Source organism: Meles meles, chromosome 2 (assembly GCF_922984935.1).
Source record: "Meles meles chromosome 2, mMelMel3.1 paternal haplotype, whole genome shotgun sequence".
Taxonomy (NCBI): Eukaryota; Metazoa; Chordata; class Mammalia; order Carnivora; family Mustelidae; genus Meles; species Meles meles.
In genome coordinates, this window is record NC_060067.1 from 111060614 (window position 1) to 111074644 (window position 14031).

The following is a 14031-nucleotide window of genomic DNA, read 5'->3' on the forward strand; positions in this document are numbered from 1 at the left end:
CAACCAATGAGGAGTAGATTAAACAATGTATATTGTTGAGAAACTTGATTATTTAGAAACAAAATTAGATCCTCACCTTATACCATATATCAAAATAAATTATTAAACATAATCAGTTAATTATAAGAATATATATATTTAATAAAGAAGCTTTCATTAGGAAAAATGATGACTCATTATATTTTTATAATTTCACAAAATATTTCATTTATAGATTTCAGTGTCTACATATGGTGAAACTCTAATCTTTCTTCTACAATGCCAAATGGGTACTCCATAACTCTGAATTACAAGAGATAAAAATGAAAGCATTTAAACCAGGTAAGGAAGCTTTCTAGAGGAAACATAACCATCATGGACTATCAAGTTCTACAGAGGTAAAAAAAAAGAAGACTATGATAGGGGCACCTGGGTGGCTCAGTGGGTTAATCCTCTGCCTTCAGCTTAGGTGGTCATGATTCCAGGGTCCTGGGATCGAGCCCCACATCCGGCTCCCTGCTCAGCAGGGAATCTGCTTCCCCCTCTCTCTCTGCCTGCCTCTCTATCTGCTTGTGTGATCTCTCTCTCTCTGTGTATCAAATAAATTGAAAAAAAAAAAAAAAAAAAAAAAAGACTATGATATTGACCACATCTTTAATATCAGGTTCAAACATTATAATCACAGTGAAGACACTGAATACCTGGATAATAATCTATTACTATAAGCTATTTTCCTTTAAATATCAAACTATACCTTTCTTTTGAGAATATATAATTCCAAGTCATACACTAGTATTATTAATTCATTTCTAATTCACCGTTATCAATCAAAAATCCAATTTATCTTTTAAAAAAGTCCAATTTAGGGGCGCCTGGGTGGCTCAGTGGTTTAAGCTGCTGCCTTCGGCTCGGGTCATGATCTCAGGGTCCTGGGATCGAGTCCCATGTCTGGCTCTCTGCTCTGAAGGGAGCCTGCCTTCCTTCTCACTCTCTCTGCCTGCCTCTCTGCCTACTTGTGGTCTCTCTCTGTCAAATAAAAAAAAAAAAAAAAAAAGTCCAATTTATATGCCACATACTCTTTAACACATTCAAATCATACCAGGATAGTGCTTAATTGATTAAAGAAGGCAGTTACACAAAACAAACGAACAAAAGGGAAAAAAGTGGGGGGGGAGAACGGTCCAAACCAAGAAACAGACTCTCAACTATAGAGAATACACTGATGCTACCAGAGGGTAGGTGGGAGGAAGGATTTGTTATATAGGTGATAATGATTAAGGAGGGCACTTGTGATGAGCACCGAGTGTTGTATGGAAGTGCTGAATCACTCTATTGCACAACTGAAATGAATATTACACTGTATGTTAACTAATTGGAATTTAAATAAAACTTAAAAAAAAAAAAAAGCCAGAAGCCCATTACATCAATCAAGTATATGGCCACGGAAAATCCACAGCTAGCTGTCCAGGCTGAGTTACATACAAACCCTATCCTGTTGAAAAAGAATGTCAAGAAGACGCAGCAGCACCACCCTCATCACTTCTCAACAATAACTTAAAAGTGTAGTTCTCAGTGATAGTAAGTCAGCACTGGTACTATAAATATTGAGGACAGATCTTCTTAAGTATATATTTGGCATATAGCATCATTTCAAATCACATTTCTCTTACATATTTTACTCTCTCTTAGGAACATGAGAAGTTCTTCAAATTTAGCAAACTTAAGAAGCAAAATGGTAACATTTATAGCTAATGTTAGAAAACCGGATTCTCTGCCAATGTTTTAATCACAAAGTACAAATACCAATGGAAGCTTATCTCCTTCTGGAGATTGCACATAACAAGAGTTTTTTTGCTCCTTATGAATTATAGCTTAAATCCATCAGAGGGCAAACTGCAACCAGTATCACAGTTATATCTTGTTTCTGCTATTAATCTCGTGGCCTGTGACAGATTTCAAGATGGTCTTTCTCATTCTTCCAATCAGATCAAGCCTTTCCATGGTCCCTTTCTACAAACTCCTGGATACCAATATATTTGGATATACACTGTCCTCTTTCTGCTTTTGACTAAATGTACAGAATATATCTTGGAACCTATATGCTTTCTCTTCCTTAGACTCTAACCCTTGAACAATGAACTTAAGTTCACTATTTTATTTTAAAATTTTATTTATTTATTTGTTTGACACAGAGAGACACAGCGAGAGAGGGAGTAGGAGAGGGAGAAGCAGGCCTCCTGCCAAGCAGAGAGCCTGATGTGGAACTTGATCCCAGGATCCTGGGATCATGACCTGAGCTGAAGGCAGACACATAACGATTAAGTCACCCGGGCACCCAAGTTCACTATTTTAAATAACTTCCTTTCTTATACTGAATTACCCAATAGGATTTTATTGACAACATACATTTTCCATCATAGGTTACTGGGTGCCCAACTCTTAAACTACTTCAATCAGCCATCACCCATAATTCAAGAAACAATGGCCTATAGGGAAGGTATGTGCTATGATGAGTGCTATGAACTCTGTAAGACTGATGATTCACAGACCTGTACCCCTAAAACAAATAACATATTATATGTTAATAAAAAAATAAACAATGGCCTATAAAGCTGCAGAAGAAATCAAGTATTTGTAAATATCTTTTAAAAAAACTTTAAAAATGAGATTCAATGTGTAATCAATATTTTTAAAACTGTTAATGAAATAGTTTATGTATTTTTTTGGCACTAAGTCCCTGAAATCTACCGTGTGCCTAAATTCAGACTAGCCTCATTTCAAACGTTCAACAGCCACATCAAATAATGAATACTGGGCAGCATGTGTTTAGAAGATTCCTGTGGAAGACTAATGAGTATAGTGATCCCTGGGTTTTTCCATGTTTACTGGTTTTGGGTTTTGTTTTTTTTATTAATGGATTTGATATGGAGCAAGTTAGTGCAATATAAAATTCCTATTTCTTGGATTTTTTAAAAACACTGTTGCATTATTGAATTGCTTTGTATATTGCCATTGAGAAGTCTGATGCCAATCTGATTTTCTTTCCTTTTTAAAAAAAACTTCATCTTTTTGAATGGAGGCCCTAAGAATTTTTCCTTTGTACTAATTTTTACATTTTTTTTAATGGTCACCAAGTAATGAATTTTTGTGAAAGAAAAAGCTGGTCTTTTGTTTTTCACTTAGACACAAATAAATGCATAAGTAAAAGTTTTACTAGACTAAGTCTCTGAGTTTCCCATTACAGGTCCATTTTTGCAAGTACATGGATGCCTCTTTCACATCATGCAGATTCTGGTCTTTCTTTCCTTCAGAAAAATTTCTAATTTTAAATATTAGCTCATTCGTTGTTTTGTTCTTCTCCTTCTGGGCTCCAATTGTGTATATAATGGAGCTTTTCCCTGTCTTATACATCAATCATTCGCCTGTTTTCTTCAATGCTTCCTAATAAATTTTCAGCCAACTCTATTCTTTCCTGTTATAATCCAGTTTTAATTTCTGAAGTGGTTATTTTTCTTCAATTTCTTCTAGGCCAACTCTTCTTTCACATCACTCTGGTATTTATCCACTTCTTTTTCAAGAATCTGAAACTCTTACTTGAGGAATTTTTTCTCTTCATATATGCAAAGGCTTAAAGATATTTAATATAGGTTATGGTGTTCTGTTACTGATAACGGCTTTATGGTTGGTTTAGGAAGAACACTTTTAACAGCTAAAATGTTGGTTCTTATTTTTTGTTTTATTCACTGTAGCAATTTGTATGTTTATCCTTTGCAATATTCTATTCAGTGTATAGTTCTTATTTTCCATTCATGAGCAATAAAAATTTAAGTACGAAGGGTAAAGATTTGGGATGCATATCTAGATTTCCAGTTCAAAAGCTCTCTATTCTGGACTTAAACCAAAGGCGGTGACTAATTTGTCTTCTAATTTTATGGTTTTCTTATTTCTCCAGAACACTTAATTTTCCTATCTTGTTTCCTCCTTCCCCTTCACCACCAAGTCTGCAAGGCAAAACAAGATCATCCCCAAAAGTGGCACCCATCGGATGTGCTCCTAGGGTCCTGTGTACTTTAAAGTCTCTTCCTTTTCATTTCTCAACAGTGAGTGCTCGTGTTGAATCTAAGACCCTATCTTACTATGTTCCAGGCTAGGACTTTTTCTTCCGAAAGGCAATTTTAACTATGTACCCTTGGGCTCCTGGTTCAACCAACTTTCCTCTCATCTTTTCCAAGAGTTTCTGCAGTCTCAATGAATTCCATCATGGGCTCTGATGCTAAGTAGGCTAGATTTTGATACTTCTTTATCTCCCTAGTAATCAGATGGTCTTAGTCTGTCTTCTAGTTATGCTTAAGGCATAGGTTACATTAATTAGTTTTACTTTATCTCTTCGATGATCTGTGTAAGTTTTTAGAGAATGTGCGGAAAAACTAAGATTTAGGTAGCTGCCATTAATCAATGGCAATCCAGGATTCTCAATTCATCAAGAGTTGTCAACAGCTCGTTAGTTCACTACTTCAGTCTCCTCTATTCTACAAATGTTACCTTTACTTAGTAAAAACTGAACTTTTGATAATTTGTGACTAGTACCACTAATAAGCTCTCATGGACAATGGACACAATAACTAGAAGAGTCACATGATACAAAAATATGTAAAGAAGGTAAGAACATAATGAATATAGCTTGCAAAAGAAATATATTACTTCTAGAAACACATCAGCAATCATATAATAATTGTAAGGGACTTTAACACTCCCCTCACTAAAATGGACAGATCATCCAAACAAAAGATCAACAAGGAAATAAAGGCCTTAAATGACACACTGGACCAGATGGACATCACAGATATATTCAGAACATTCCATCCCAAAGCAACACAATACACATTCTTCTCTAGTGCACGTGGAACATTCTCCAGAATAGATCACATCCTGGGTCACAAATCAGGTCTCAACCGGTATCAAAAGATTAGGATCTTTCCCTGCATATTTTTAGACCACAATCCTCTGAAGCTAGAACTCAATCACAAGAGGAAATTCAGAAAGAACCCAAATACATAGAGACTAAACAGCATCCTTCTAAAGAATGAATGGGTCAACCAGGAAATTAAAGAATTGAAAAAAATCATGGAAACAAATGATAATGAAAACACAACAGTTCAAAATCTGTGGGACACAGCAAAGGCAGTCCTGAGAGGAAAATATATAGCAGTACAAGCCTTTCACAAGAAACAAGAAAGGTCTCAAATACACAAACTAACCCTACACCTAAAGGAGCTGGAGAAAGAACAAAAAAGAAAGCCCAAACCCAGCAGGAGAAGAGAAATCATAAAGATCAGAGCAGAAATAAATGAAATAGAAACCAAAAAAACAATAGGGCAAATCAACAAAAGTAGGAGCTTGTTCTTTGAAAAAATTAGTAAGATTGATAAACCCCTGGCCAGACTTATCAAAAAGAAAAGAGAAAGGACCCAAATAAATAAAATCATGAATGAAAGAGGAGAGATCACAACCAACCCCAAAGAAATACAAACAATTATAAGAACATATTATGAGCAACTCTATGCCAGCAAATTTGATAATCTGGAAGAAATGGATGCATTCCTAGAGACATATAAACTACCACAACTGAACCAGGAAGAAATACAAAACCTGGACAGACCCATAACTAGTAAGGAGATTGAAGCAGTCATCAAAAATCTCCAAACAAACAAGAGCCCAGGGCCAAATGGCTTCCCAGGGGAATTCTACCAAACATTTAAAGAAGAATTAATTCCTATTCTCCTGAAACTGTGTCAAAAAAATAGAAATGGAAGGAAAACTTCCAAACTCATTTTATGAGGCCAGCATCACCTTGATCCCAAAACCAGACAAGGATCCCATCAAGAAAGAGAATTACAGACCAATATCCTTGATGAACACAGATGGGAAAATTCTCACCAAAATACTACCCAATAGGATTCAACAGTACATTTAAAGGATTTTTCACCACAACCAAGTGGGATTTATTCCAGGGCTGCAAGGCTGGTTCAACATCTGCAAATCAATCAATGTGATACAATACATTAATAAAAGAAAGAACAAGAACCATATGATACTCTCAATAGATGCTGAAAAAGCATTTAACAAAGCACAGCATCCTTTCCTGATCAAAACTCTCCAAAGTGTAGGGAAAGAGGGTACATACCTCAATATTATCAAAGCGAAAAACCCACTGCGAATATCATTCTCAATGGAGGAAAAACTGAGAGCTTTTCTGCTAAGGTCAGGAACATGGCAGGGATGTCCATTATCACCACTGCTATTCAACATAGTACTAGAAGTCCTAGCCTCAGCAATCAGACAACAAAAAGAAATTAAAGGCATCCAAATCAGCAAAGAAGAAGTCAAACTATCACTCTCTGCAGATGATATGATACTATATGTGGAAAACCCAAAAGACACCACTCCAAATCTGCTAGAACTTGTACAGGAATTCAGTAAAGTGTCAGGATATAAAATCAATGCACAGAAATCAGTTGCATTTCTGTACACCAACAACAAGACAGAAGAAAGAGAAATTAAGGAGTCAATCCCATTTACAACTGTACCCAAAACCAAAAGATACCTAGGAATAAACCTAACCAAAGAGGCAAAGAATCTATATTCAGAAAACGATAAAGTACTTATGAAGGAAATTGAGGAAGACACAAAGAAATGGAAAAACGTTCCATGCTCGTGGATTGGAAGAACAAATATTATGAAAATGTCTATGCTACCTAAAGCAATCTACATATTTAATGCAAACCCTATCAAAACCCATCCTTTTTTTTTTCAAAGAAATGGAACAAATAATCCTAACATTTATATGGAACCAGAAAAGACCATGAATAGCCAGAGGAATATTGAAAAAGAAAGCCAAAGTTGGTGGCATCACAATTCCAGACTTCAAGCTCTATTGCAAAGCTGTCATCATGAAGACAGTATGGTATAGCACAAAACCAGACACATAAATCAATGGAACAGAATAGAGAGCCCAGAAATAGACCCTCAATCTATGGTCAACTAATCTTCGACAAAGCAGGAAAGAATGTCCAATGGAAAAAAGACAGTCTCTTCAACAAATAGTGTTGGGAAAATTGGACAGCCACACGCAGAAAAATGAAACTGGACCATCTCCTTACACCACACACGAAAATAGACTCAAAATGGATAAAGGACCTCAATGTGAGAAAGGAATCCATCAAAATCCTTGAGGAGAACACAGGCAGCAACCTCTTCGACCTCAGCCACAAGGAACATCGCCAAAGGCAAGGGAAGCAAGGGCAAAAATGAATTATTGGGATTTCATCAAGATCAAAAGTTTTTACACAGCAAAGGAAACAGCTAACAAAACCAAAAGACAACTGACAGAATGGGAGAAGATATTTGCTAACAACATATCAGATAAAGGGCTAGTGTCCAAAATCTATAAAGAACTTATCAAACTCAACACCCCAAAGAACAAACAATCCAATCAAGAAATGGGCAGAGGACATGAACAGACATTTCTGCAAAGAAGACATCCAGATGGCCAACAGACACATTAAAAAGTACTCCACATCACTTAGTATCAGGGAAATCCAAATCAAAACCACAATGAGATACCACCTCACACCAGTCAGAATGACTAAAATTAACAAGTCAGAAATTGACAGATGCTGGCGAGGATGCGGAGAAAGGGGAACCCTCCTACACTGTTCGTGGGAATGCAAGCTGGTGCAACCACTCTGGAAAACAGCATGGAGGTTCCTCAAATAGTTGAAAACAGAGCTGCCCTACTACCCAGCAATTTCACTACTGGGTATTTACCCTAAAGATACAAATGTAGTGATCCAAAGGGGAATGTGCACCTGAATGTTTATAGCAACAATGTCCACAATAGCCAAACTATGGAAAGAACCTAGATGTCCATCAACAGATGAATGGATAAAGAAGATCTGGTGTGTATATATATATATATATACAATGGAAGACTATGCAGCCATCAAAAGAAATGAAATCTGGCCATTTGCGACGACGTGGATGGAACTAGAGGGTATTATGCTTAGTAAAATAAGTCAATTGTCAGAGAAAGACAATTATCATATGATCTCCCTGATTTGAGGAAGTTGAGAGGCAATGTGGGGGATTTGGGGGTAGGAAAAGAATAAATGAAACAAGATGGGATTGGGAGGGAGACAAACCATAAGAGACTCTTAATCTCACAAAACAAACTGAGGGTTGCTGGGGGGGGGGGAGGGGGAAGGGAGAGGGAGGTGGGGTTATGGACACTGGGGAAGGTATGTGCTACGGTGAGTGCTGAGAAGTGTATAAACCTGGCGATTCACAGACCTATACACCTGGGGCTAATAATGCATTATATGTTAATAAAAAATTTTAAAAATTAAAAATAAAAAGAAATATATCACTTCTATGGTGCATTTGATAACTTAGGGTAAAAAGTAAAATCAAGATATTACCATGAAAGAAGTAAAATAATTTCTTGTTTCTACTAAAACAGCAGTAATCTTTCATGTCCAGTGATTTCAGATTTAACATTGCTATTGAAAAACAGTTGATAACAAGTTTCAAAGTCTCTTACTTAAAAGGAATAATTTGGGTACCCAAAAGTAAGTTAATTCGGAAATACTGAAGGCATAGAACAGACTAAAAGCAAATGACAACAGCAAGTTCTGTTAGAGAAGATTCACAGAGTAATCTACATTAGCGGCTTATATATATAACCTGGTATGCTTAGGATTATAGCTTCATAAGGGAGCCAAAAATCAAAATAATGAATTTAAAAAAGAACAAAGGCTAAGGAATAACAAGTATTCAACAAGTGGATGACTATAATATTAGGTTAGGAATGTGGACTAAAAACTAAATACTTTTTTCTTTAGAGTAAACTGGGTTGTTCTACAGAAAATAATTCTGTGACTCTTCTATGAAATAGGAACTGTCATTAAGCTAAAAATTAAATAAAGTTAGAGCACAAAGGTACATGAGGCAATAAGACAGAGGAAAACAGCCTAATTCTTTAGGACAAGAATTTAAAGCTGTGTTGGTGATCATGCTGGCATTGTTTTGTGGTTCACTCAGCAACAGAACATGGTCCCCATGCTCTTACAATGGAATAGAATTTTTTATTATGAATGGACTGTTAATTTTTCTTGTTTTTGGGCGTTTGATTTATGCTAGCAGTTTGCCTTACAAGGGGATTTAGATGTCATATTCTCTAATGATAATTCCTGTCCTAATGTTTAGGGATAAAATACGGCCTACTGTTTTAAATTTTCAAATAAGCATGAAATACAGTAACCACACTACAATAAACATTTATAGAGAATCCTCTATTCTCTGAATCAAGAGTGAACAGAATCTTATTTCTTAAACAGTAGCTTTCAAATAATTACTAAAAACATTTTAAAACTGAGATCTAAAGTATTTATATGAATGAATGAATGCTTCTATTATTTAGTTCAGAAATTTATACAAAATGTTAAAGCAAAATATTTTCAATAAAACCCACTATTAAAACTGTCTAACTCTTATCTCTAAAGATTCTGTCATATATACTATATTTAATGTTACCCAAGAAAAATTTAAGAAAGAAAATCACTCTGAAGTCATATATCAATATCAGATTATGATAATCTTTGATGTGCAATTCAAATATACTAAATTTCCACAGTGTAAAAATTTTAAAAAGCATAATTTCTTTCCATTCAGATTTGTTCCTTCCAATGACAGGTTAGTAGACTGTAAAATAAATTTTAAGTTAAGATTTCTATTACACATATTACCATCTTATACTTGTACAGAATGGAGAAATCATTGTTTCTTGTTCAGGTGCAATTCTGTACAAGCAGTGATATTTTTAGGTAAAACACCTGACACTAAGAAAGAATTATGACAATAGAAGGTCTCTGCAAAAAAAGCCAGTACAGATTCACTTAAGTTAAATGTTTTATAATTTTACCTTTAGGAGGATAAAAGTAGCAAGGGATCAATCACTTCAAGGAAAATAAACACCTTACTAGTTTTCATTTTATTTTTTTAAAAAGATTTTATTTATTTATTTGACAGAGAAAGAAATCACAAGTAGGAAGAGAGGAGGCAGGCAGAGGGAGAGGGGGAAGCAGACTCCTGCTGAGCAGAAAGCCCAATGTGGGGCTCGATTCCAGGACCCTGAGATCATGACCTGAGCCGAAGGCAGAGGCTTAACCCGTTGAGCCACCCAGGCTCCCCACACCTTACTAGTTCTTAAAAAATGTCAATAAAACATCTATAAGTCTATAATTCAAGAAAAATGGTTTACATATCATATTCTCATCTATAATAATATAATTTGAAAATAAGTTAAAAAAAACAAAAATTTAAGACACAATATTAAAAATATCTTTTGGAAACACTTTCATAGCCTATAAACTCAGCAAAAAGCCACACTTCACTCAGAATGTAATTTTTTTTATTTTGTAGACTGAGTTCAAATCCAAACTCTAGACTCTGTCAGAGTAAGGCAAGTAGCATCATAGTGTCTGTTTCCTTTTCCTTTAAATGGTGATTAGAATACCTCTTCATGGGACTAAAGGAAAGTTTTATTTAGATAATAGATCAAGCCCCAAGTCCAGTGCTGAGTACATCATAAGCACTCAGTCAATAATCATTCTTCAGTTAAACACTGGACATCTGCATGAACTCCCTCTTCCTGTGTCAAATTCTTTTCTGTCAATAGTCTTAGATATGAGAACACACGAATTTTGTTAGATTCTTTTTTTTTCTTTTTCTTTTTTAAAAATTTTATTTATTTATTTGACAGAGAGAGAGGGAGAGATCACACATAGGCAGAGAGGCAGGTAGAGAGGGGTGGGGGAAGCAGGCTCCCTGCTGAGCAGAGAGCCTGATGCGAGGCTGGATCCCAGGACCCTGGGACCATAACCTGAGCTGAAGGCAGAAACTTAACCCACTGAGCCACCCAGGCACCCCGAATTTTGTTAGATTCTTAAAAAGACATATTACTTTTGCTCCCTTCTTGGGGAGTCAATAGTTAAATTCGTAGAGTTTGTTGTTTTTATTGACATCTTGTGACTATTGACCTTAACACTTTATAATATACAATTTCAAGGCTATTTTCAATAAAAAGTTTCAATGAGTAAGTCTGCAATAGATCTGAAATTTAATCCAACAATTATATACTTCTCACTATTTCTTAAATCTATTCTTTAAAAAGTTATAAGCTTTGGCTTCCTTTTTTCATTTTTCTTCTTCAACTTCAGTTCTCTATCAGTCTTTCCAAAGAGTGCTGAGCAACCCTCTACATATAACCAAGAACACTGCCTCCATATCCTCCAGTTTCTGAACAAATGGTCCATTAAGAAAATTATTTTTTCTAACACAGAGAAAAATAACAGGCTACTAAAAACAAAAGAAGAGTATAATACAACAACTCTTCAAAAAAGATAAACTTGAGATATTCAATTTACTTAGACCAATCACATTATGTAAATCTGCCTATACAGGCATATAAAACTCAGGTCATCACTTGATTCTTTCTAGTCTTCTAGACCATGCTATGCAAAAGAACTTTCTGTGATCATGGAAATGGCTTAATATCTGTGGTCCCCCAAAAGTTAGTTACTAGCCAAGTGTGGCTATTGAAAATAAGACTAAGGTACTTACTTTTAAATTAAATTAAATGATTAAATTTAAATAGCCACATTTATCTACTACAATGGACAGCACAGCCTTAGACACTCCTTTTCTTTCTCTTTACCATGGTGAACCTTATTCGGATGCTCTTATTTAAATCCTTATTTCAAACCCCTTCTCTGTCATATCTAAGATTGAACAGCTTGACAGAGTTACAATCTCAAAAGCAAAGAGAATTACTGAAAAAGACTTTTCCAAGCTAGTTTTAAAATGTACTTTTTGAAGAAGAGTACCACATTCAATTATTTTAGATTTTCTAAGCACAGTTCACTGAGAAATGAAAAATAAAATAAAAAAAATAACAAACACATCTGAGTGCCTGAAATTAAAACTCTAACAATATATACTGTCTCCTAAATTCTCTGTCAGCTACATAACTAATCCCAGAATAAGATAATGGTATGATTAAAAACAAGTACAGCACAAACCATAGCACAACAAAGCAGAACTAAGGAAACAGATAAAAATCATTGTTAGCCCCCATCTATTCTCTGTGATAATAGAAATATTAATGAATGGAAATATGATGGATCAAATGCAACAATACAATGTGTTAGCCAATGAAGAGTTGTATAATTTTTATCATTAGTATTATTACCACATATCAAGTCCTAGCCCGGTTTTTTTTTAAGACTTTATTTATTTGATATATAGAGAGAGATCACAAGTAGATAGAGAGGCAAGTAGAGAGGGGGGGGGAAGCAGGCTCCCTGCTGAGCAGAGAGACCGATGTGGGGCTCGATCCCAGGACCCTGAGATCATGACCGGAGCCGAAGGCAGAGGCTTAACCCACTGAGCCACCCAGGCGCCCCTCAAGTCCTAGTTCAGTTTTAAGGGATTTTTGAATGACTGCTTATGGTTCTTTCCAATTAAATCTAAGCATAAGCATTACTTTATTTACTTTTCATAAACATTACTTTAAAGTAGAACTATTAAAAAGGTGACCATAAGATCTCAGAAAAAGATTTACACACACACACACAAACACACACACACACACACACACCCCTCTTTCAAACAAATGTAGGTGTTTAGAAGGAAAACAACTATGGTGCTTATCTGTTAGGAATGAAAGAATGGCCTCTCTCTAGGGCTGGTATTAATGTCATTACCACCAATCAATTCCTCCTTTCTTCTGCCTATCAACTTGGCTTTTATTACCTTGGGGGTGGGGAGGTGGGGTGGGAGGGTGGAGCAAGTAAAACAACTTCAGTATTCTGGGGATTCAAAAGAATTTAAATTATGTGAATGTAAGTTATGTGCTAAACTACATACAAATTTCTGAATGACTACTGATTTAATTTTTTTGTTTGGCATTTAAAACATAATGAAACTTACTATTCTGAGCCAGCGCTTGAAGCAGACAATCCAAGCATCCTTCTAAACTATCCTCAGTTCTGTCAACAGCTGTTATCTTCAACTTCTTCAAGGTATCACTGAGATTATCTGCTTATAAAAAAAAAGAGAAATCAGAATTCTCACTAACATATGATCCTCACATTTCATGACCATTACCACTAACAGGCATTATTGTGAGTAACTTCCACAAACATTACAAAATGGCAATTGACTGTACCATTACAAATTTTTTAAATAAAATGTATCCACATTTAACTCAGATATCAGGGATTTCAGGAATATATATTTTTTTAAGATTTTATTTATTTGACAGACAGAGATCACAAGTAGGCAGAGAAGCAGGCAAGAGAGAGAGGAGGAAGCAGGCTCCCCACCGAACAGAGAGCCCGATGTGGAACTCGATCCCAGGACCCTGGGATCATGATCTGAGCCGAAGGCAGAGGCTTTAACCCACTGAGCTACCCAGGTGCCCTGATACTCAGGAATACTACAGATTGTCACAGAACATCTTCTTCAGGATTCTTATACCATATTTAGCCTGTTCAGGAAACCAGCCATGATTAATTGAAAAAAAAACTAAATGTCCCCAAAAGATTACACTGCTTTGCAAATAATATTTTGCTTCATTTTTGGCTTCCTCTGCTGTATTTCAAAGACATAAAATGAAAATGAAGGTTTAGAAAAGTTTCAAAATAATATGACTTAAAATAATAGAAAGCTGATACCTATAAAACCTACTCTAACACTGCCATTTGAAAAACACTTCAAATCAAAATACTGCTCTAAACTAAAACATGTACATTTCGGATTATAAGGCCGTGCTCTAATCCTAATTGTATGTGGATTCCCCCACACCATACATTGTCAAAATTTCTTTACATTAAAAATTCAGATCCCCACATTTATCCAATGTAAATTTTAGTTACATCAATTATTTCATTTTATTTATTTTTTTCAGTGTAACAGTATTCATTCTTTTTGCAC

General features: G+C 35.4%; 1 protein-coding gene across 4 annotated transcripts in view; it reads right to left on the bottom strand.

Moving 5' to 3' along the window:
• RAP1GDS1 (Rap1 GTPase-GDP dissociation stimulator 1) overlaps positions 1-14031 on the bottom strand; it is a 155945-nt gene that overhangs the window by 114753 nt on the left and 27161 nt on the right. For 3 of the 4 annotated variants that reach the window (XM_045998133.1, XM_045998131.1, XM_045998130.1), the window contains exon 2: positions 13027-13137. In XM_045998133.1, coding sequence (XP_045854089.1) covers positions 13027-13137 — 111 coding nt within the window. The remainder of the gene's footprint in view (positions 1-13026; positions 13138-14031) is intronic. The other variant, XM_045998132.1, reaches the window with a different exon arrangement.